The 22,473-nt window shown below is 47.3% G+C and overlaps 1 protein-coding gene across 1 annotated transcript in view; it reads right to left on the bottom strand.

Annotated features, from left to right (window-relative positions):
* Positions 1 to 22,473, bottom strand: part of LOC115083156 (zinc finger protein 879-like) — a 124,178-nt gene that overhangs the window by 17,826 nt on the left and 83,879 nt on the right. The window contains exons 3-4 of the mRNA XM_029586964.1: positions 15,301 to 15,681; positions 1,692 to 1,818 (exon numbers count right to left, since the gene is read on the bottom strand). Of these exons, the coding sequence (XP_029442824.1) occupies positions 1,692 to 1,818; positions 15,301 to 15,681 (508 nt within the window). The remainder of the gene's footprint in view (positions 1 to 1,691; positions 1,819 to 15,300; positions 15,682 to 22,473) is intronic.

The following is a 22,473-nucleotide window of genomic DNA, read 5'->3' as shown; positions in this document are numbered from 1 at the left end:
TCGGAGACCGGAGTCTTTAAACAAGATTTCTACCTTACCTTGTCTTGGCGCTTCCCGGTTTCATTCCAGGCGGTCTCCGGCTGCGGGGGGAGAGGGCAAATACCTTCACCGCCGCACTCGAGTTTGCACCCGCTGCCTCTCAGCCGCACCCAATTTCCCGCCGAGGGTCAGCTGCCGGACTGAGGCTCACCTCCGAGGGACCACTGAAATCACCTCCGGAATTCTCAACTGGGGGAGGGACCCAAGGGTGTCACCGCAGGAGAGCGGGGTTCGCTGTTGAGGTAAGTTTTCTTCTTATTTTGGGTTTTTCTCTGTTAAATGTTGCTTTAATGCTGGGAGAGCGTGCAGGTAGTCCCTAACTGCTATGGAGATGGAAAATACCGAAGAGCTGCACTTCCTGCAGGGGTATATGTACTAGGGCTGACGTCAGATTGAAATCTGATCCGTCTCTAACTGCTATCAGTAGTACACTATACCCATTGGTCCTGAGTCCATCTGCTACATACTAGGAAACTGAGGTTCTCACCCAACCGCGAAAGGACAGGCTTCACAGAACAGAAAGGTCGGATGGGGACCCCGCATGGATTCATGATATAATGCATGTTGAGCATGCTCAGTGAGGCTCAGTCAAAGTTCTAGAAACTTTGACATAAGTTTTCCGTGCCAGGCTCAATCCAATGATGTCACCCATGTGTGAGGGCTACCATCCTGCTTGGCCCTGGAGAACTCAGGGATGGGAAGGAAGAAAAAAAAAGGAGGATGATCGGACCATAAATGCTGAGAGCAGAGAGAGGATGAAGGATGAGGGTGAGGAGAGAGAACTAAAAAAGAAGATTGGAAATCCAGGACGGAGGAAGGAAGGGGGAGGTTATTGGATTGAGGAAGGGGAAGATGGAGTAAGATGGCTTCCAGAAAAGATAGGATCTGGGATCAGGGGCTGCGGGGTCAGGATCCAGGATCTGGGAAGAAGGGAAAGATAGGAAGGAAGGAAGGGAGGGAGGGAGAGAGGTTCCATTATATGTAGACAGAATCTGAGATGAAAGGACAGTGATCCAAATTGCTATAGTGGGGGGTAGAGGTGGTGCACTGGAAAATACAAGGGGCTATAAAAACCATGCCACAAGAGACAAAAGGCTCTGGGTATTCAACATGCTGGTTCGTTCTTTCAGCATCAGTGATAAGCTGCCAATTTCTTATCAAGCGGGGGCCGTTCCAGCTCTGTTCCAGTTGCTCTGTCTATTCCAGCCTCAATCACTCCCTTCCCCTTCCTTACACTGGAAACGAGGGAAAATTACCTGAGAAGAGGCAGGATTAGGCTGCAGTTTGGTTCTTATCTGTGTTTCAACATTAACCGCTCCCTTCCTGTTCCCTGAATGACAGGAGGGGAGAAGCTGGATTAAAGAGCAGAGGAGTCTGCTCATCCCCCCTCCTATTTTCTGCAGGTTGCTTGGAAGAGCAGGGGAAGGAGCAGGAAACAGAGGGCAATTTTCTACTAAGTGAGATTCCTCACAGCTGGAAGGGAATCAAATCTACTGCCCTCAGGTTTTTACCACCTTAGCACAGGCCTAGGGTATCTATTGGTAAATCCAATCCTGCTTGCACATTTTTGATGTGGTTTGATACAGGAATAAATGACACTTATTAAAACATCCTCTGAATCTACTGAAAATGAGATATAATGCAATCCTTACCTAGAGAGATCAGGGTCTCGTAATTCTCCTTCATCACCTCCCTGTAAAGCTCATTCTGCCCTTCATCTAAATATCCTCCCTCCTCCTGGGAAAAAGAGACAGCGAGATCCTCAAATGTCACTGGCACCTGAAACACAAACCAGAAAAACACTCAGGGACACGTGGAGGGGCTCAGCTGGCTTTAATCTCATAACATTTTATCATGGAAGAGGGGACACCAGGATCCCTCACCACTAGGAATTGCCAGACTTGTTCCCCCTGGAGTCAATTTCCTTTCTGGACCTCAGGGTTTGCAAGTCTAACTATGAAATATAGGAAAATTGGTTCTTACCTGCTAATTTTCGTTCCTTTAGTTCCACAGATCAGTTCAGACTCCTGTGTTTTGCATTCCTGCCAGCAGATGGAGACAAATTTTCACTGACACTATTTAACCTAGAATGCCACCTGCAGTCCCTCAGTATTGACCTGTCGCCAAGATGTGAAATCACCACAAAACTTTTACTGTACACTCTCCCCCCCCCCAAACAAACAGGAGGATGGTGACATGAACCCAACTGAAAACCCTTTTAAACACACGGATTCAGAAAGAGGATACCAAAACAGCGTGGTAACCACCAACAACTCTGCTATCATACAATCAACCAAACGAGCAGAAGACTCTCCTTACTACTCAATGGGTGGGTCTCTGGTCTGATCTGTGGTACACCAAAAGAATAATGCGCGGCAAATAATTATACTGAGCAATAACAGTTTAACACGGCCGTGTCTGGGTCGTTTAGTAACACAATAATAAAAGGTTGTTTTTGCTTGTTAAACTGTTATTGCTCAGTATAATTATTTACCGCACATTATTGTTTTGGCTATCTACCTAAATGTCTGTACTTTCTACTCCGCACCCCCTTTGTGCTGATCTGTGGTACTACAGGAAAGAAAATTAGTAGGTAAGAACCAATTTTTCCTTTCCCTGTATGTACCCTGATCAGGCCAGACTCCTGGGATTTACCTAAGCACTTCTACACTGTGTCGGATCCCAAGTCTTTCACTTGCAGAACACTTGCCCCGAAGTTCATGGAGGTCGGAGCTCCGACATCCAAACGACAAAGTGTCTGAAAAAAGTGTGTAGCAACTTCCAAGTAGCTGCCCTGGAAATCTCCTGCAGAGGCACCTACTTTGCCTCCGCCCAAGAGGCCGCCAGAGAACATGTCAAGTGGGTCCCTCAGGCACCGGTCGACCCTTAGATATACAAACCTTAAACTGACTCACTTCATATATGCTGATGACATCAAAATTCTTATCCCAATACACAACTCTCTGGAAGACACCTACAAAAAAACCAGCCAACTACCTCTCCAAAATAAAGCAACTACTAACCAACAAGAGACTTATCCTAAACATTGATAAGACAGAAATAATCATGCTGGATAGGAAGAACAACCCTATGCACATACCACCACTCAACATAATAAATCAAAAGACAGCAATCTCCCCTGTCACCCATGCCCGCAACCTAGGAGTCATAATTGACAAGGAACTATCATTCAAGAACCACATCTCCGCAAATATCAAAGACGGATATCTCAAACTCCTAACCCTACGACACCTAAAACCTTTCCTTTCCCCCAATGACTTCAGAACAGTCCTCCAACTACTCATCTTCTCCAACCTGGATTACTGCAACACCCTGCTATTCAACTTACCTCTCACCACCATCTGACCTCTCCAAATCCTTCAAACACACAGCCGCCAGAATACTCACAGGAACGAAAAAATACAATCACATTACTCCAACTCTCATTTCACTAAACTGGCTCCCAATAAAATACAGGATAGACTACAAAATACTATCCATAATATACAAAATAATATATGAAAATCAAACAAATTGGGTAAGTGCATCCATAAAACTCCACTCACCAAACCGAAATCCACCTGCTCGTCACAAACTTACCTCAACTTGGAAGACAGCCATATCCCTAGGAAGCCCCGAACTATGGAACTCCCTCCCAACCGAACTGAGAACACAACAAAATTTAAAAACCTTCAAAAAAGAACTAAAAACTTGGATGCCCATCAAAGCCTACCAAAACACCCTATGACTCTATGCTACAACTTCCCTCCCTATAAACATACAGAACCAATCCAAAGCACGTAAGTTAACCTGTACAATTTAACAACCAAACTATGTTTAGAACGACTAAGATAATTATGTTAACAAGCATATGAATTTTTGGACACTCTGTTAAACATCGAAACTTTGTAAACCGTTGTGATAGCGAAACCGAACGACGATATATAAAAAACTCGATAAATAAATAAAAGTCGAACCAACTGCCTCTGAGCCAGCGCTCAATTGTAGCTTTCAACACTTGACACCCCTTCTTTGGCCCATTCCAGAGAACGAAAATGTGGTCTGATCTACAGAATTCATTCATAACCTTCAGATACCTTAACAATGCATGCTTTACATCCAACCTCCTAAACTCCCTTGCATGAGGCACGGAAGCATTCAAATCTGAAAATGTTGGAAGCTCCATGGATTGTCATAAAACACTAAAACCACTTTAGGCAAAAAGGAAGGTACTGTACGCAACAATACCCTTGATTCTGAAATTTACAAAAAGGGATCCAGACACAATAAAGCCTAGATCTCGGATATCTTCCTGGCCGAACAAATGGCCACCAGGAAAACCACCTTAAGAGTCAAGTCCTTCAAGGTTGCCCTTCTAAGTGGTTCAAATGGAGCCTCACATAAATCTTTAAGCACCAGATTAAGATTCTAGGCTGGACTCGCTCTCCACACTGGAGGGTGTAAATTCTTTGCCCCCCGAAGGAAATGGATGTCAGGATGCATTTACAGAGCATAGCCTTGTATGGTACCTTAGATAACTCAAAGCTGCTACATGTACCCTAAGAGCTAGAAGCCAAACCCTTGGCCAAACCCTCTTGTGGAAAAGAAATCAAAATTTGTGATACTGTCTCTTCCAGAGCCTGCACTCTGTTGGCAGTAAACCAGAAATCAAAGACTTTCCACACCCACACGTACGCCAAAAACATGGAGGAATATCTAGCCTGCAACTATGTGGTAATGACCGCCTCAGATAACCTCTCTTTCTCAGCCATCGCCTGGTCCAAAAATATTGGACCCTGATGGCGAAGATACTGCAGATGACCAAATTGTAGAGACCCATCTAAGGCCCTGTTGATTAGATCCATGAATCACGGACGTGACCACTCCAGTGCTACCAGAATCATATTGCCTAGATGACACTATCTGTCATATCACCTTGCCTACCTGTGGCCACGGGGGAAAAACATAAAGCAGGACACTTCGGGGCCACAGGAGGACCAAAGCATCAACTACCTCTGCCCCATGCTTTCTTTGCCTGCTAAAGAAACGTGAGGCCTTGGCGTTCTGCCTGGTCGCCATTAGATCTAGATGGGGAATCCCCATCTGTCTCGAATGAGAGGTATTGCCCTTTCTGACAGCTCCCACTCTCCAGGGTCTAAGGTCTTTCAACTGAGAAAGTCAGTTTGAACACAGTCCACCCCAGCAATGTGAGAAGCCACTATTTGCTCCAAGTGCTGTTCCAACCAGAGAATCAAATCCTGAGCCTCCTGGGCCACTGCCTGACTCTTGGTTCCACCAATGGTTGATGTATTCCACCTTCATTGTGCTGTCTGACAAAAAAACTCTCACCAAACAACCTCACAACAGCAGCAGAAAGGCATGCTTTGCTTATCTCTCCGCTCTCATCTCTAATCGATTGATAGACCAACCAGCCTCTTTCTTCAACCACTGGCCCTGCGCTGAAACACTGCTCCCCAGCCCAAAAGGCTTACGTCAATGATAACCAGTACCCAATCAAGAATTTACAGATCCCCACCTCGTTCCATACTGGCCATCTTTGGATCATCGCCCTCTGCCACAGGAACCTCTTCAAGATCCTCATCCAAGGTATCCGCATCCGCTAAACTATCTGGCAAAGCGCCTGCCCCAGGGTCTTCAGATTCATCCTTGTCCCCCTGCATATTCCCAGGCGCTGAAAAAAGACCCAAAGTCCTGCGAACGCCCTCCATATGCTTCTTTTTAGAAGGCCCTCCACTATGGACCAGGAACCGGATTTTCCACCTGACCTGGCCTTGTGCTCTGCCGCCACCTTTCTGGCTAAGTAAGCCTTATGTAACAAGAGAACAAAATCCGTGAAAAAAACCTGGGACTCCTCAGAATCTTCCCCCCCCCCCCCAAGGGGCAAATCCCCAGCATCAAGATAGTCTGACCCCAGAGGGAAATCTTCCTCTTCGGAGCCACTCTGGCCTTCCACAATGCAGGTAGAGCAGGAAACAGAGTCAGAGGGGATCACCCTGCTGCCAGATACAAAATGGCCACCGTGCCTGTGCTGAAGATCGCCTCACCCACTGAAAACCTAGGCACTCGGGATGCCGCAGCCGATCGGGGGCCCAGGAGGAGAGGCTCCTGAAGAGACCTCTCTCCTCCCTTCACACCCGGAGCACAAGCTGTGCAGATTCATCCTAGCGTGCGATCCCCCGCAGATTCGACAAGCAGTACTGCGCATCGTAACACGTGGCCCGGAGAAGCGCGCCTCAGAAACCTGTGCCTCACCCCTGGGAAAACTAACTCACATGAGGAGGCACGAAGCTAGTGCCCACAGTCACTCCACTCATGGTCTAAATGTACCAGCCAAAAACGGCAGACACTCCTCTGCTTTTTTTTTCCTCCTAAACTTTAAGCACTAATGCCTGCTTGTTATTGAGAGGACCACTTTGCTTGTCTCATTTATAATGGAACAAGATTTAAATGATATTATGTGGCGATACTTTAAAAATATCTCCTCACATTTCTTCGGGCAAACCATACGTATGTTTCCTGATTTTGCAAGGGTGACGCAGCTTAGACGGCGTGATTTTTTCGTCTTTGAGGGCCCAAGTGATTGCATTGGGATATTCCTTTACACTCAAATATCCCTGGCAAGTGCGTGATAAGAGGTACCAAAGATTGCTATATCTTTTTCTTCCCTGAGCAATTAAAATCTTTCCTAAATTCCAACCAGCTGCTCGTCTGCCTCAAAACCAAGGGGGATGACCCCTACCAGGACCTCACAATCCCCTGGGAGTATAAGGACATTTTCTTCTTTTATCAATCTATTTTTTTTCCCTCAGATCTCTCCACACTGCAGACTTTGCACCATCTACCGGAGACAGAAAAATACTGAGGTACTGTAGGTGGCACACTAGGTTAAGTACGGTGTCAGTGAATATGTCTCTCTCTCCATCTGCTGGCAGGGATGCAAAACCCAGGAGCCTGGACTAATCTGAGTAATTACAGGGAATCTCTAATACCAGAGATACAGAATATCAAAACGTCTCTGCCTGGATAAATCAGTGAACAATAAAACCCAAGATCTAACAGAGCATTATCCAGAATATCAGGAACATCTGATTCTGTCACATCAGGAGGGCTCGCTGTGCTCTCATCCTCCTGGTTTGCTCAGTCCTAACTTTGGGTCATCTTTGATGCCTCTCCCTCCTTCTGCACATCCAAAACACTGCTAAAGTGAGTCAGTTCTTCCTCTATAACACTAAAACCCTATTCCTTTCTTACTACGCCTGCTACCAAAATAGCACATCCACTCATTTCCTGCTTGGGATACTGCAACTTGCTCTTTGCTGGCCTTCCGCTGAATCATTTTTCTCCACTGCAATCTCAAACATTCAGCTGCATGACTTCTCCTTTTTTTTTTGTTTTAACATCGCTATGCCCACCCTCTTCTCAAGTCACCTCATTGGCTCTGTCCACTTCCACCTACAGTTCAAACTTCTCTTACTCCCCTACAAATGCATTCACTCTGCAGCTCCTCACTACTTTTCTTCTCTCTTTCTCTCTCCCTTCCTTGTGAACGCCGTTCCTCTAATCTGTGCCTTTCTCCTCCACCATCACCTTCCGATTTTCTGCTTTCCACCTCGCTTTGCTGCATGCCTGGAACAGACTGAGTTCTTGTGTCTTGCTCCCTCTCTCTGGCCATACTGAAATCTAGTTTAAGAACTCACCTTCTTGAAGCTGTTTTTAAATCCTAAGTACTTAGAAAGTAAGATATGCCATACTGAGTCGGACCAAGGGCCTATCAAACCCAATACCCTATTCTCCAACAGTGGCCAATCCAAATCACAAGTACCTGGCAAGTAGCCAAACATTAAACAGATCCCATGCTACTAATGCCAGCAACAAGCAGTGTCTATTCCCTTTTGATTTATAGCAGTTTATGGACTCTTCCAGGAACTTATCCAAACCTTTTATAAACCCAGCTACACTAGCGGCACTAACCACATCCTCTGGCAATGAATTCCAGAGCTTAATTGTGCTTTGAGTAAAAAAATAATTTTCTCCGAAATGTTTTAAATGTGCTATTTTCCAACTTCATAGCGTGCCCCTTAGGCCTTGTATTATCTGAAAGAGTAAATAACGGATTCACATTTACCCTTTCAAGTCCTTTCATGATTTTGTAGACCTCTTTCATATCCCCCCTTAGCCATCTCTTCTCCAAGCTGAACAGCTCTAACCTTTTTAGTCTTATCTCACAGGGGAGCCAATCCATCTCCTGTATCATTTTGGTTGCCCTTCTCTGTACCTTCTCCATCGCAACTATATCTTTTTTGAGATGCGGCGACCAGAACTGCACACAGTATTCCAGGTGCGGTCTCACCATTGAGCAATAGAGAGGCATTATGACATTTTCCGTTTTATTCACCATTCCCTTCCTAATAATTCCTAACATTCTGTTTGCTTTGTTGACCACTACAGCACACTGAGCCGACGATTTCAATGTAATAATTATTACGCCCAGATTTTTTTCCTGGGTGATAACGCCTAAAACATTCTTTTTTTTTTCTATATGCATCATCTTGCACTTATCCACATTAAATTTCATCTGTCATTTGGATGCACAATTTTCCAGTCTCGCAAGGTCATCCTGCAATTTATCTCAATCCACTTGTGATTTAACTACTCTGAACAATTTTGTGACTCAAAGTCTATTCCAAGCATACAGCAAAGCGAGATGGAAGGCTTCTGTCAGACTGTTACCGATCCCACTCACAAAGCAGGCCACACCCTCGACCTCATTTTCACTAACACCCTCATCCACTCTGACCCCCCCGCATGCACACCTATCCCCTGGTCCGACCACTACCGCATCGACACTACTTGCTCTATAAGAAACACCAGTAACTCCACTCCACCCAAAAAACCATCCACTTCCGCAGACCATGCAAAAGTGATGACCTCATACCAGCCCTCACTAAGGAACTCTCCAATCTAGATCTCACTAACGCGGACTCTGCTATCTCCTCTTGGTACAAACTAACTGGCACAGTTGCCGACAAACTATGCCCTACACTGACTCGAGAAATCAACCCAGCAAAACACAAAAAGAAGCCATGGTATACTGCTGAACTAAAAAACATGAAACTCACCCTCCGTAAAAAGGAAAAAAGCTGGCGCTAAGATCCTACCTCCTCCCAACTTGCAAAATTCAGAATCTACCTCCATTCCTATAGAGATGCTATCGATAAAACTAAAAGGGAATTCTACGCCCAAAGAATCCATCAATACCAATTTAATGCTTGAGCTCTCTTTGAATTTGCATCCAGCTTAACCAAATCACCCTCCCCTACCACCCCCAAATCTGATGACCAGGCCAATTGTGAAAACCTCGCCCGCTACTTCCATGACAAAATCCTCAACATTATGTTGCGCTTCCCTATACCACACTTATCTACAAACACCCTCTCTACACAGACTGTAGACAACCCTTCTTCCACCCCAACCAACACTCAAGCAACCGAATCCTCTCCTAACCTTTCGTTCTTTATGAACACCACTGAAATAGAAGTAGAGTCCATCCTGAAGAAAATCAAACCAGCAGTACACCCGTCTGATATCATGCCCACAAAAACCCTCTCACCATCCCTAATACAATTGCCAAACCTATCTCCCTTATCATCAATAGTTCTATATCACTTGGTTCTGTCCCAAACCAACTAAAACAAGCCATCATAAAACCCATTCTAAAAAAACCCTCCCTTGATCCTACTGAACCTGCCAACTTTCGCCCCATTTCCAACCTCCCATTCCTATCCAAAATCTTAGAAAAAATCATCAATCACCAACTTACAGACTACCTTAATGAGAACCACATCCTCTTCTCGTCCCAATATGGTTTCCGTAAACACCATAGTACTGAAACCCTCCTCATCTCCCTGGCCGACCACATATTAAAAGCCCTAGACAATGGTCAGTCCTACATCCTTGCTCTACTTGATATATCTTCCGCCTTTGACACTGTCAATCACAATATATTAATCAATCGCCTCCATGAAATTGGCATCTCAGGCTCCGCCCTAAGCTGGTTTCAATCTTTCCTCAGCAAATCGACAATACAGAGTAAAATTCGGGAACAGCAAATCTAATTCATATAACTTGGCACAAAGCATCCCACAAGGCTCCTCTCTCTCTTCCACCCTATTCAACATATATCTTCTCCCCCTATGCCGTCTCTTGTCTGGCCTTGGTCTTCCGCACTTCATATATGCTGACGACATTCAGATTCTCATACCAATCACTGACACACTACCTAATGCAATCAAGACCTGGGAATCAGCCCTCCCTGCTATCAACTCTCTGCTCACCGACAACTTCCTTGCCCTTAACACTGCAAAAACCGAGCTACTAGCCATCTCGCCAAACACTATCACCTTCAGTCCACCCTCAATCAATGCCCCTACACCTCCCAACACCTTCGCCTCTCATGTTCGCAGTCTCGGCGTCATCTTAAACAATCATTTTAATCTAAAAAAATTCATCAACACAACCCTAAAAGATGGCTTCTTCAAGCTCCATACATTAAAAAAAGTCAAACCCCTATTACACCTTAATGATTTTTGCACCATACTACAAGCCATCATTCTGTCTAAAATTGATTACTGCAATGCCGTTCTCCTAGGTCTCCCAAAAAGCACGATCCAACCCTTACAGATACTCCAAAATGCTGCTGCCCGAATCCTCACGAATGTACACAAAAATTACCATATCACCCCTGTACTCAAACACTTGCACTGGTTACCCGTAACATCCTGGATACAATATAAAACACTCACTATTATTCATAAATCTCTCTAGAACAATGACATGCAATGGTTCAAGGAACACCTCTACTTCTACGAGACTGGCAGACCCACTAGAAAACAACACGCGGCTACCTTATACACACCCTCTCACAAATTGTTGAAACTGAAGTCCACCTCTAATCGTGCACTCTCCACTGCTGGCCCTTCCCTATGGAACAACATGCCTCACACTCTGCGACAGGAACCATGTTACAAGAAATTTAAACAGAACCTCAAAACATGGCTCTTCAAGCAGGCCTCCACCTGAGCCATCCTTCATTACTTCCCTCCCCCCCCTATTTTTAGTCACCCTCTCCCCTCATCGCCTTTCCTTAGTTACCAATATCTCGCCAATTACATGTCACTTTTTCAGCTATGGTATGTATTTATTTATTTTGATAATCTACACCACTGAGTAAATATGCCATGCATAGCTATTAATTACTTTGACTACCATGTTATATGTACATGTATGTAGTTTTGTCATATATTGACTTTTCTAAACAAAATTCTACATAGTAATTATTCCGATCGCACCCATTAGTTACATTAACTACCTAGTATTATTTATTTCGCCTGTATCTGAATTATTGTTCACCAAGTTATATGTAAAGCCTGTTGCTGAATTGCTGTTCACTGTAAACCGATTAGATGTTCCAAACGATTATCGGTATATAAAAACACTAAATAAATAAATAATAATAAACCTGCAAATTTGATAACCTCACTTGTCGTATTCCTTTCCAGATCATTTATATATATATTGAAAAGCACGGGTCCCAATACAGATCTCTGAGGCACTCCATGGTGAAAACAGACCATTAAATCTTATTTTCTGTTTCCTGTCTTTTAACCAGTTTGAAATCCAGAAAAGGACTTCTCTCTAAGACACTTCTTCCAGATTCTTGTTTGTTGTGCGTATTTGCCTTGACAAGACTGTAAGCTCCCTGGAGCAGGGACCGTCTCCTATGTGTGTCTGTACAGCACTGTGTAAGTTTAGCAGTGCTTTAAACATGATAAACAGTAGCAGTAGTGCCAAATCCCAAACATACAATTAGACATTTCAATGTCTGTGTGTGCATCGCCATGAGATGTTTTTCAAAATTAGCAGACTAACAAAATACAATCAATCAAATCAATAGCAGGGCAGGAAAAGTTTGGTGTTCTGGGCAGTAACTCGGCTCCCATTTCTAGTTATTTCCATGGTTGGGGGGTTACCAAATACTGATGGGTATGAACAGTAAAATCCTCTCAATGTTTCTGAAGAAATGACTGAAATTCCACGTCGGTGTGTAAAAAGCTCGGGAATTTCCAAAAGCGTTCCCCGGGATCTAAAGCAGAGAACTGAAGGTCAACCCATATCACAGCACTGTCGGAAATGGCTTGGGGGAGAGATACAAGAAAAGCCCCTCTCGAGCAACCAGAATATAATCAATCCGCGATAGGGAAGCATGAGCTCTGGAAATTTTATATACCGTCGTTCCTTGTACAAAAGAAACATTCATAGCCACAAATCAACAAATAAGGAGAGGTTTCAGAGGTAGTATTCATAACAGGCACTAACGTCTGTCCTAGGACCGTCTCTGAGCGCTTGCTTCTTCCACAAGTGGCTTTTCTGGGTGCAATCCCTCTCTCTTTGGGATGAGGAACTTGCCAAATATCCAAAAGACCCCGTTCGGCACATAGAAAGGCCACTCCTGGGGGACACTTATCCCACTATGGATCATGAACCAAGTTAAAATCCCCGGCCACTATCAAAAAAAAACCCCTGAGCATGTGTGCTAACTGGGTGAGAACATAGATAAAGAAATCGTGAGAATAATTATTAGGAGCAGATACATTGCATAGAGATACCTCTTTTCCATCTAGGGACCCTGTAAGTAGCAAGAATCTGCCAGCCAGATCATGAAAGGTTTTATGCACCTGAAAGTTAGCTGTTTTATTAATAAGTATGGCAGCCCCTGCTTTCTTGCCCTTAGCAGCCGTAAAATAGCGAGCACTCACCCATCCCTTGTTTAGCTTTTTGCTTTCTACCGCTGCGAGATGTGTTCCTTGCAACCAAGCAATGGTGGCATCTCATCTCTTTAGATGAAACAAAACCTCACTCTATTTACAGGGGAACCCAAACCGTCGACATTCTAGGAATTGCCGGACATACAAGTCAGCGCTGTGCGTCGTGAGTAAAAGATTAGAAGGTGCGCTATACTTCTCTGCCAGGCCCCCCAGCAAGTCCAGTAGATGACTTCCTAGCGAGGAAAAGAGTTCCCCAGAGGTCCTATCCATTCTGCTAGCAACCCATCATTAATAAACACAACAGAGAGCCCCCAAACTATCTGTCAGTGCCCGTTCCAAAGTACTCTCCCCTTCCCAGGAAAGGACCAGTGGAAAATCCCAGAACTGAGACCTAAAAGTACCTTCCTCCCTCCCCCTCCCATAACTTTAGGAAAATCAACAATCCCCAAAATCAACAGGGGATAGAGCTCATGTCCTAGATGTGATCGGATGGCACGCCCCCATAATAGGTAAAGTTTTTGGCACACCTTGTTCGAATGTAAACCGGCATGATGTGATTTTTTTCACGAATGCCGGTATATAAAAAAACCTAAATAAATAAATAAATAAAGCAAAACCCGAGAACACGGGAGCCAAAATCAAGGTAATCATTGCGTCCCATGAACAGTAATATAAATAACTACCGCACAAAATAGAAATAGATAAAAAAAAAAAAAAAAATGCAGAGAAATATGCTAACAAAAATGAGAGAAAAAGGGTTGATAATCCTCGTGCAACCCAAACCAGAGTGTAAGGAGTAATAAAATAATGTACAGAGGAATAAAAAAAACAACAAAATAAAATAAAATGGAGCATAATAATGGCACCCAGGTCTCAACCAGTCCAAAAATATTTAAACATGTTGCTGCCTTGATGAAGCAAAGACTCCACTGTTCTAGGTGGACCAGGTATCATTCGGGAACACGCTGCAGGTGAAGCAAAGATGGGAAGCATCTCCACAGAAGGCAAATTGAGCAACAGAAGGATCCACAATGCCTTTAAAGACCATCGGAGTTGGAACCCACAGCAGCCATGCGGACTTGATCTAATCCTCAGGAAAAAAACAAACAGTCTCAGAGAATGCCGAACAACGGCCTCCACTGCCAATATGAAACCCCAGCAACACCAAGGGCGGAAAAAAAAAAAAAAAAGATTCCAGCCCCCAGACACGTCAGCGGAGCATTGAGTCCAAACGTTTTTCTGAGTTTCTTCCACAGAGTCAAAGAAGCGGACCCGATCGGCAGGCCAAACCTTTAATCTGGCTGGAAAGTGAAGGGAGAACGTTATCTGCTTCTTGAACAAAGTGGAACAGATCAACGAGAACCCGCGACGCAGAGCTGACACCCGGGCGGAGTAATCCTGGAAGATCCTCACCCGCTGAGAACTGGAGGAGATATCCGGGCATGTTCGGTAAGCTTGAAGTATAATTTGCTTATGGGCAAACTTTAAAATTTTCGCGATTACAATCCTCGGATGGAGAATTGCTCCTCACGCGGTCCCAGACAGTGGGCCCTTTCGATCCGAAAGGCTGAGCTCAACTCCGGAATGTTTAAAGATCTCTGGAAGCCGGGTTTCCAGAAAGGTCCCGAGATTCTTGTCTGCAATAGTCTCGGGAAGGCCGAGGAATCGTAGGTTAGACCTATTTTCCAAGGCATCCAAGTTTGGCGGCCTGGTCTGCCACTGTTTTTTTTCCCAGGGTCGCCATCTCAGCAGGAACCGCGAGAGAGAGTCATCTTCCAGAATCGAGACTCGACCCGTGCGAGGCGCAGGATCGAGATCAGCCAGTGCAGAGCGTACCTCCGTGAGTGGCGCTGAGATTCCCGGCAGCCTATCATCCAGGGCCGCCAGAACGACTGCTTTAATCTCCTCTTATCGCGTCTCGTTGGCAGCTTTTCCACCTGCCGAGTCTGAGGGAGCCGCCATTTTAGATTCTGTCCCGCGGGTTCTCTCTTTTTCCTTCCTGCCACTTTTTAAATTGGCAAGCCTGATGGAGACTGCTGCATAAACGGCACAATCGACGTGGACGCGAGAGGAGCGGAGAAAAATAAGATAGCAATCGATTCTGGGGAAGCAGAGAAAGGATGAAAGCGTCCTCTTTGGCTCACATCATCACGTGACCCTCCTTGCTTCTTCTGGCTCACCAAGAGTCTGAAGATCTTCTTAAATTTAAATTTTCATTAGAAAAGAAATTTGGTAATTGGAGGAAGAGATTCCTTAGATATTTGCAAAGCCTCCCCTGGCAAAATATTATCACTCGTGAGAAAGCTGATAACTCTAAAATATTTTATGTGGCAACATTTTCTAGCTTCTTAATTTTCCTTTTAAGCAAAGCACTACCCTGAACTGATGCAGAAGATTCTGCAAGTTAATGTCCTACCTTGTTCTCCAGCGCCTGCAGCCGTCTACCATGAGCAGAGATGGTCTTCTCCTGCGAGGAGATTTCCCCTTGAATCCTTTCCAACTTGCTGCCTATTGTCGCTTCCAGCCGCACCAGAACCATCCACAGAGAGCCCAAGGTCCTGGGCTGCAGGGGATCCAGAGCCAGCCCTGCCCCCTCCTCTGATCCCGGGGGCTCTGCCAGAGGCTGCACCAAGGAGGGATCTGGCTCTGGAGAAGGCAGAATCTCGTTCCTGGGGTCCTCTGAAGTCTCAGAATCCATAAAACCATCCATCGGTCCGACAGGAACATCCATGGGAGACGGGCGAGATTTAGACTTTCCCTTTCTATTCGATGTAGTCTGCGTCAGAGACAGGTCGGGCTGAGGATGAGAGAAAGAGAGAATCTGGAGAGTTAACTTCCTCCTGTACTGGGCACTCTGGGAAGTAACACAAAACCCTGCAGAAAACACTCTCAGCACCTTTGTATCAAACCCATCACACCTAAACAGCACTAACACCCAAAACTCACACAGCAACAATCTAATCTATGAAATGAGAACATGCATTGGAGCAGCTATATAATGAGCTTTTTGTTATACGTGAATTAGAAATGTTTTTAAATAAACAAATCTATCTCCTATTGGAAAACAGAATAAGCTGGACTGCTACAGATCCTTACACACAATGTTAGTCCTGGGGGAATTCTGCACTACTGTGGAGCGCAGAATTCCCCCTCTGCGCAGGAAATAGCAGAGGAGAGCCCGGAGCGCATCCCACATGTGCCGGGGGCATGCTCTGTTCACGGCGAAGATGAAGGCCCGGCGCGCCGTTCGCGGTGAAAAAGGAAGGCCCCTGTGTGCTGCGAACGGCGCGCCTGGGCCTTCATCTTCACTGCAAACGGAGCGCGTCTCGCGGCACACACGGGACACGCTCCGTTTGCGGCATGCTGGTGAGAGAGAATGTGTGTGAGAGAGAGCATGGGAGGGTGAGAGAGAGCATGGGAGGGTGAGAGAGAGCATGGGAGGTGGGTGGGGGGATGCTTGAGTGTGGGTTTCAGAGAGAGGGAGCCTATATGAGGGGTGTGTGTGAGAGAGCATGGGAGGTAAGAGGGGTGGGGGTGGGATGCTTGAGTGTGGGTTTCAGAGAGGGAGACTATATGAAGGGAGGGTGACAGAGCAGGAGGGTGTGAGAGAGCATGGGAGGTAAGAGGGGAGATGCTTGAATGTGGGTTTCAGAGAGAGGGACCTATATGAGGAGATTGTGAAGGAGTGTGTATGTGTGTGAGAGACTGGGTGCTCATGTGTATGAAAAGGGATTGTGTGTATGTGAGGGTGCTAGCCTGTGTGAAGGGATTGTGTATGTGTGAGACAGAGCCTGTGTAAAGGGCTGCGTGAGAGAGAAATAGGTAACCTGTGTGAGGATGTATGTGCAAGAGAGAAAGGGAGCTTGTGCGTGTGCGCATGCAAGAGAGGGAGCCTGTATGAGGGGATGTGTGTGTGTGTGCGAGAGAGAGTGAGGGAGCCTGTATGAGGGGATGTGTGTGTGTGTGTGTGTGCGCGAGAGAGAGTGAGGGAGCCTGTACGAGGGGATGTGTGTGTGTGTGTGTGTGCGAGAGAGAGTGAGGGAGCCTGTATGAGGGGATGTGTGTGTGTGTGCGAGAGAGAGTGAGGGAGCCTGTATGAGGGGATGTGTGTGTGTGTGTGTGCGCGAGAGAGAGTGAGGGAGCCTGTACGAGGGGATGTGTGTGTGCGCGAGAGAGAGTGAGGGAGCCTGTACGAGGGGATGTGTGTGTGCATGTGTACTAGAGAGAGGGAGCATGTGTGTGAGAGAGGAAGGGACAGGGGGAGCCTGTGCGAGGGGCAGTACTGAGAACGGGGTCAAACTCTGGGAATGGCGATAGAGTGGAATAGATTGAACCTAGAGGTGGAGGGGAGAGATACTGGCAGGTGGAGGAGTTGGGGCCTGAGAGGGCAAAGTGGCCAGGGCATTAGGGAGAGTGAAATTCTGCTCAAAATATTTAAAATTCTGCATCTTTAAGTAATGGAGAAATTACTTACCTGATAATTTCGTTTTCCTTAGTGTAGACAGATGGACTCAGGACCAATGGGTATAGTGTGCTCCTGATAGCAGTTGGAGACGGAGTCAGCTTTCAATCTGACATCAGCACTAGTACATATACCTGTGCAGGAAGCTCTGCTCTTCAGTATTCTCCTCGAAAAGCAATTGTGGATGTGTGTGTGTTTGGATAACTTGGTTAACTTGATTAACTCGAACTGGTTGACGTGGATTCTAGCTGGAGACCGCCAGTGCACTCAACCAAGAAACGCCGACACCATGGCAATAATGGGTGTCTTAACTAGAGGTAAAGTCTGGCTTACCCGTGTTTATCTTGTTCTCGGGGAATATCATCCGAGGTTTTTGGATTTTGGGGCAGCCGTGGGCGGGATGCTGAGTCCATCTGTCTACACTAAGGAAAACAAAATTATCAGGTAAGTAATTTCTCCATTTCCTAGCGTGTAGTAGATGGACTCAGGACCAATGGGATGTACAAAAGTTACTCCCGAACCGGTTGGGAGGCTGCCCTTGCGAATGCTGTGTCCTCCCGGCCCTGGACATCCAGGCGGTAGAACCTCAAGAAGGTGTGAATGGAGGACCATGTTGCAGCCCGACAGATCTCGGCGGGTGACAGCATCTTGGTTTCTGCCCAGGATATTGCCTGGGCTCTTGTGTAATGGGCCTTGACTTATAGAGGTGGAGGCTTGTCTGCCTCTACATAGACCGCCTTGATTACTTTTTTGATCCAGCAGGCTAGGGTTGCCTGCAAGGCCGCTTCCCCTTGTTTCTTCCCGCTGTGAAGGACGAATAGGTGGTCCGTCTTTCGTACGGATTCTGATCTTTACAGGTATCAGACTAGGAGTCTGCAGACGTTAAGATGGCGAAGAAGGAGTGAATTTTCAGAGTCCCTATGCTCGTCTGGAGATGGCAGCGAGATGGTTTGGTTTAGATGGAAATGAGAAACCACCTTTGGAAGGAAGGAAGGAAGGGGACAATGCGTAGCTGTATGGATCCTGGTGTGAACCCGAGGAACGGTTCCCGATAGGATATGCCTGAAGCTCGGAGATGCAAAGGGCTGAGCATATTGCCACTAGGAATTCAGTCTTCAAGGTTAGGAGTCGTAGGGACAGACTGCAGGTAGGTCTGAAGGAGGCTCCCGCTAGGAAGTCGAGTACTAGATTGAGGTTCCATAGGGGTACTGGCCATTTTAGGGGTGGTCGGATCTGCTTGACCCCTCTCAGGAAGCGGGAGACGTCCAGATGGGAAGCTAGGCTGATGCAGTCCACCTTGGCTCTGAAGCAGGCCAGCGCGGCCACCTGAACCTTTAGAGTTGAGAGACAACCCCTTCTGTAAACAATTCTGCAGAAATTCCAGGATCGTGGGAATTTTGACTGTCTGTGTGAGGATGTCGCGGTCTTCAAACCAAGCTTCGAATATTCTCCATATTCGAATGTAAGTTAGAGATGTGGAAAACATGAGTCCTCGGAGCAAGGTGTCAATCACCGCCCCAGAGTATCCGCTCTTCTTCAGGCGCGTCCTCTCAATGGCCAGACCATAAGAGAAAATAGAGTTGGGTCTTCATGGAGGATCTGTCTCTGCTGGAGCAGGTCCCTGTGTGGGGGTAGACACAGGGGGTTCCCTGCCAGCAGTCTTCGCATGTCTGCGTTCCATGGCCTTTCTTGGCCAGTCCAGGGTCACTATTTATTTACATATACAATTTTTATATACCGTTGCACAGAAACAAGTTCTATCTCCACGGTTTATAAAAGTACTAGCCCCCTGTGGTGTTCTATCTTGCGGATGATCCCACCCAGAAGTGGCCATGGGAAAAAGGCATACAGCAGGTCCTCCTGTGGCCAGGCCTGAACGAGGGCGTTGATCCCCTGAGCTTGAGGTTCTCGCCTGCGGCTGAAGAACTTGGAAACTTGAGCGTTGGAACGGGTTGCCAGAAGGTCCATGGCTGGTGTTCCCCAGTGGTTTATCTACTGGAAGGCTGTGATCGACAGCATCCATTCCCCTGGGTCTAGACTCTCTCTGCTGAGGTAATCTGCAGTGACGTTGTCTTTTCCCACGATGAAGGCGGCTGAGATCCTTTGTAGGTTTGTTCCGTCCATACCATTAGGGGGTCTATTTCCAGGGACACTTGTTGGCTTCTGGTTCCTCCTTGGTGGTTGATGTAGGCAACTGTTGTGGCGTTGCCTGACATGACTGACAGATTCGCCCTGGAGCCTGTGACTGAATCATAGGCAGGCTAGCCTGACTGCCCGGGCTTCTAGTCGGTTGATGTTCCATCCCAACTCCTCCTTGTCCCATTGCCCCTGTGCCGTCAGTTCCTGGCAGTGGGCTCCCCCACCCTCGTAGGCTCGCATCCATGGTGAGCAAGATCCAGGTCGGTGGGGATAGTCTTACTCCCTTGCTCAGATGGTCTTCTTGTAGCCACCATTGAAGCTGGGTCCTGCACTTCCTACGGGAGCTGGAGGCGACGGAAGTAATCCTGGGACATCAGGCTCCATCGTTGTCACAGTAGGGAGCGCTTTTGTGTAGCGGTCGACATGTGAGCTCTTGCCCATGGGACCACTTCCATGGTTGATGTCATGAGGCCGAGGACTTGGAGATAATCCCATATTTTGGTGGCGAAAACGTCTTAGCAGATTTCGCAATTGGCTCATCAGTTTTCTTCTCCTTGTAGAGGGAAGAATGACCTTGTCTTTGATTTGGTGTCGAACCGGACTTCCGGATATTCTAGAAATTGGGAGGGCTGCAGACAGCTCTTGGTTGTGTGCAAACCCACCGAGGTTCTCCAGTAGATTCGTGGACTCTAGTTGTCGCCTGATGACTTTCCTCTGGCGATTTGACCTGATCAGCCAATCGTCCAGATATGGATGTACGAGGATTCCTTCTTTCCTCAGGACGCCGCAACTAAAACCATGATTTTGGTGAACGTCCCCAGGGGCTGTGGCTAGCCCGAAGGGTAGCGCCCGGAACTGGTAGTGGTGGTCCAGAATCGTGAAGCGTAGGAAGTGCTGATGTCGAGATGGACCAGGATGTGTAGGTAGGCTTCTGACAGGGTCCAGGGAGATCAGAAATTCTCCCGGCTGTGTACTGCCCTTATGACAGAGCGTAGGATTTCCATGCGGAAGTGTGGTACCTCAGGTAGTGGTTGACAAGACTTGAGGTCCAGCATGGGCTGGAACTTTCCCTCTTTCTTGGGGACGATAAAATAGATGGAATAGTGCCCAGAATTTTGTTGTTACGTGGGCACCAGCATTATGGCCTTTAGGTGAGCAATTTGGTCAGTGTGGTTTTCCACTGCCGTCCTCTTGGAGTGGGCATGGCAGGGGGATTTCACAAATTTGTCCGGAGGGGTTGCTGTAGAAGTCCAGATTGTACCCCTCTCGAAAGATGGTTAGGACCCACTTGTCTGACGTTATCTCGACCTATCTTGGTAGAATAGGCAAGCCTGTCCCCTATGGCTTTTTCCTGTGGATGGGTCAACTGATTCTCATTGAGGGGTGTGGCTGGGGCCTGTGCCTGCGCCGGCTCCCCTCTGGTTGGTTTGTTCGAACGGACTGGCCCCTGCCTGCGGGGCAAGATGCTTGATATATATTTTTGTAGGTCTAAAACACTGCGATCCTCTGCCCTTGGATGTTCGGGGAGAGGGACGTTGGCTTCTTTTGTTCTTGTCCTCCGGTAATCAAGGTAACTTCTCCAGTTCACTTCTGAACAGGAGGGCTCCTTTAAAGGGCATTCTCATGAGTTTCGTCTTGGAGGTTGCGTCGGCTGACCAACTTCAGAGCCAGAGTTGTCTTCTGGCTGCCACAATGGATGAGATGCCCCTGGCTGAGGTGTGCACCAGGTTGGAGGCCACATCCGTGAGGAAAGATATTGCAGGTTCTAGTGCTTCGATGGGCGTGTTGGCGCTCCTGGTCAGTGACAAGCAGGCACGCGTCGCCATGGCACAGCAGGCAGCAATCTGCAGTGACATAGCTGATATGTCGAATGACTGAGGATGGATTCCTGATGTCTGTCCTGGGAATCCTTGAGTGCCGCTCCTCCCTCGACTGGAATGATAGTGCGCTTTGTGACCGCGCAGACCATGGCGTCCACTTTGGGAAACACCAGGAGTTCTTTGGTTGAGGGATCCAGTGGGTATGGGGCTTCTAGAGCCCACCCTCCTTTGAAAAACTGTCTCCGGAGCATCCCATTCCAGGTCGATCAGTTGCTGTACGGCTTGCAGCAATGGGAAATGGCGTGAGGCCTGACGGAGCCCTACTAGAAGAGGGTTCATCTCTGGTTGTGCCTGGGATGGCCAACTCCTTCAGGCTGAAAGACACGAGGTCTGGTAGCTCATCTTTGGAGAAGAAGCACATCATGGTTCGGTAAGGTTCCGTTCCTGGAGGGATTTCCCCTTCCTCCAGAGAGTCTTGATCTTCCTCCGAGGCATCCGTGTCCCCTATGGAGAGGCTTTTGGCCGGAGGAGGCACGTCTCTGGAAGTTAGAGAGGGCCCTGGGAGGTTAGGGTCCTCCGGTGGAAGCTGTGGCATCGGTGGCGCCGGCTGCATGTGGACAAAGGTTTGTAGACCCTTAAAGAATTCTACCCAGGAAAAGGTTCCTGGGTCTAAACTGAACCCAGCCGAGTTCCGAGGGCCCCATCTGAGGAGGGGCCGAGCTGGGGATAGAGAAGTCCGCGGTACTATTGGTGGATCTGGACTCCAGTACTGGTTGGGGACGGCCTTGCCCTGGTTTCACCCAGATTCGCCTCGCACTCTAGACACAGGGTCGTAGCCTCTTCATGCTGCACAGCTCTTTTGTGGCAGGCTGGGTAGAGGGCTTGTGCCTGGCTTTCTTGGTCAGTGGTACCATGGTTTGTGCACTTCGGGTGCTGAAAACCCGGTCTGTGCGCACGGCCCTCTGCGCGCACAAGTAAGTTATGTGCCCGGCTCGCAGCTATGCGCACGGCTCAGTGAGGCGGATAGAACGGTGATCAAGGGGAAATGGTGCCGGCGACCACGTGAGCAAGATGGCGACAACCCCCCCCTTCCCGGAGGTCTCCACGTGGAAAGACCCTCGAGCTGGATCGGGGTCTAGCCCAGACGGAGCTAATCAACCCGATGGGA

Source organism: Rhinatrema bivittatum, chromosome 2 (genome assembly GCF_901001135.1).
Source record: "Rhinatrema bivittatum chromosome 2, aRhiBiv1.1, whole genome shotgun sequence".
In the NCBI taxonomy this organism is placed as follows: domain Eukaryota; kingdom Metazoa; phylum Chordata; class Amphibia; order Gymnophiona; family Rhinatrematidae; genus Rhinatrema; species Rhinatrema bivittatum.
This window is presented reverse-complemented; position numbering and strand designations above follow the sequence as displayed.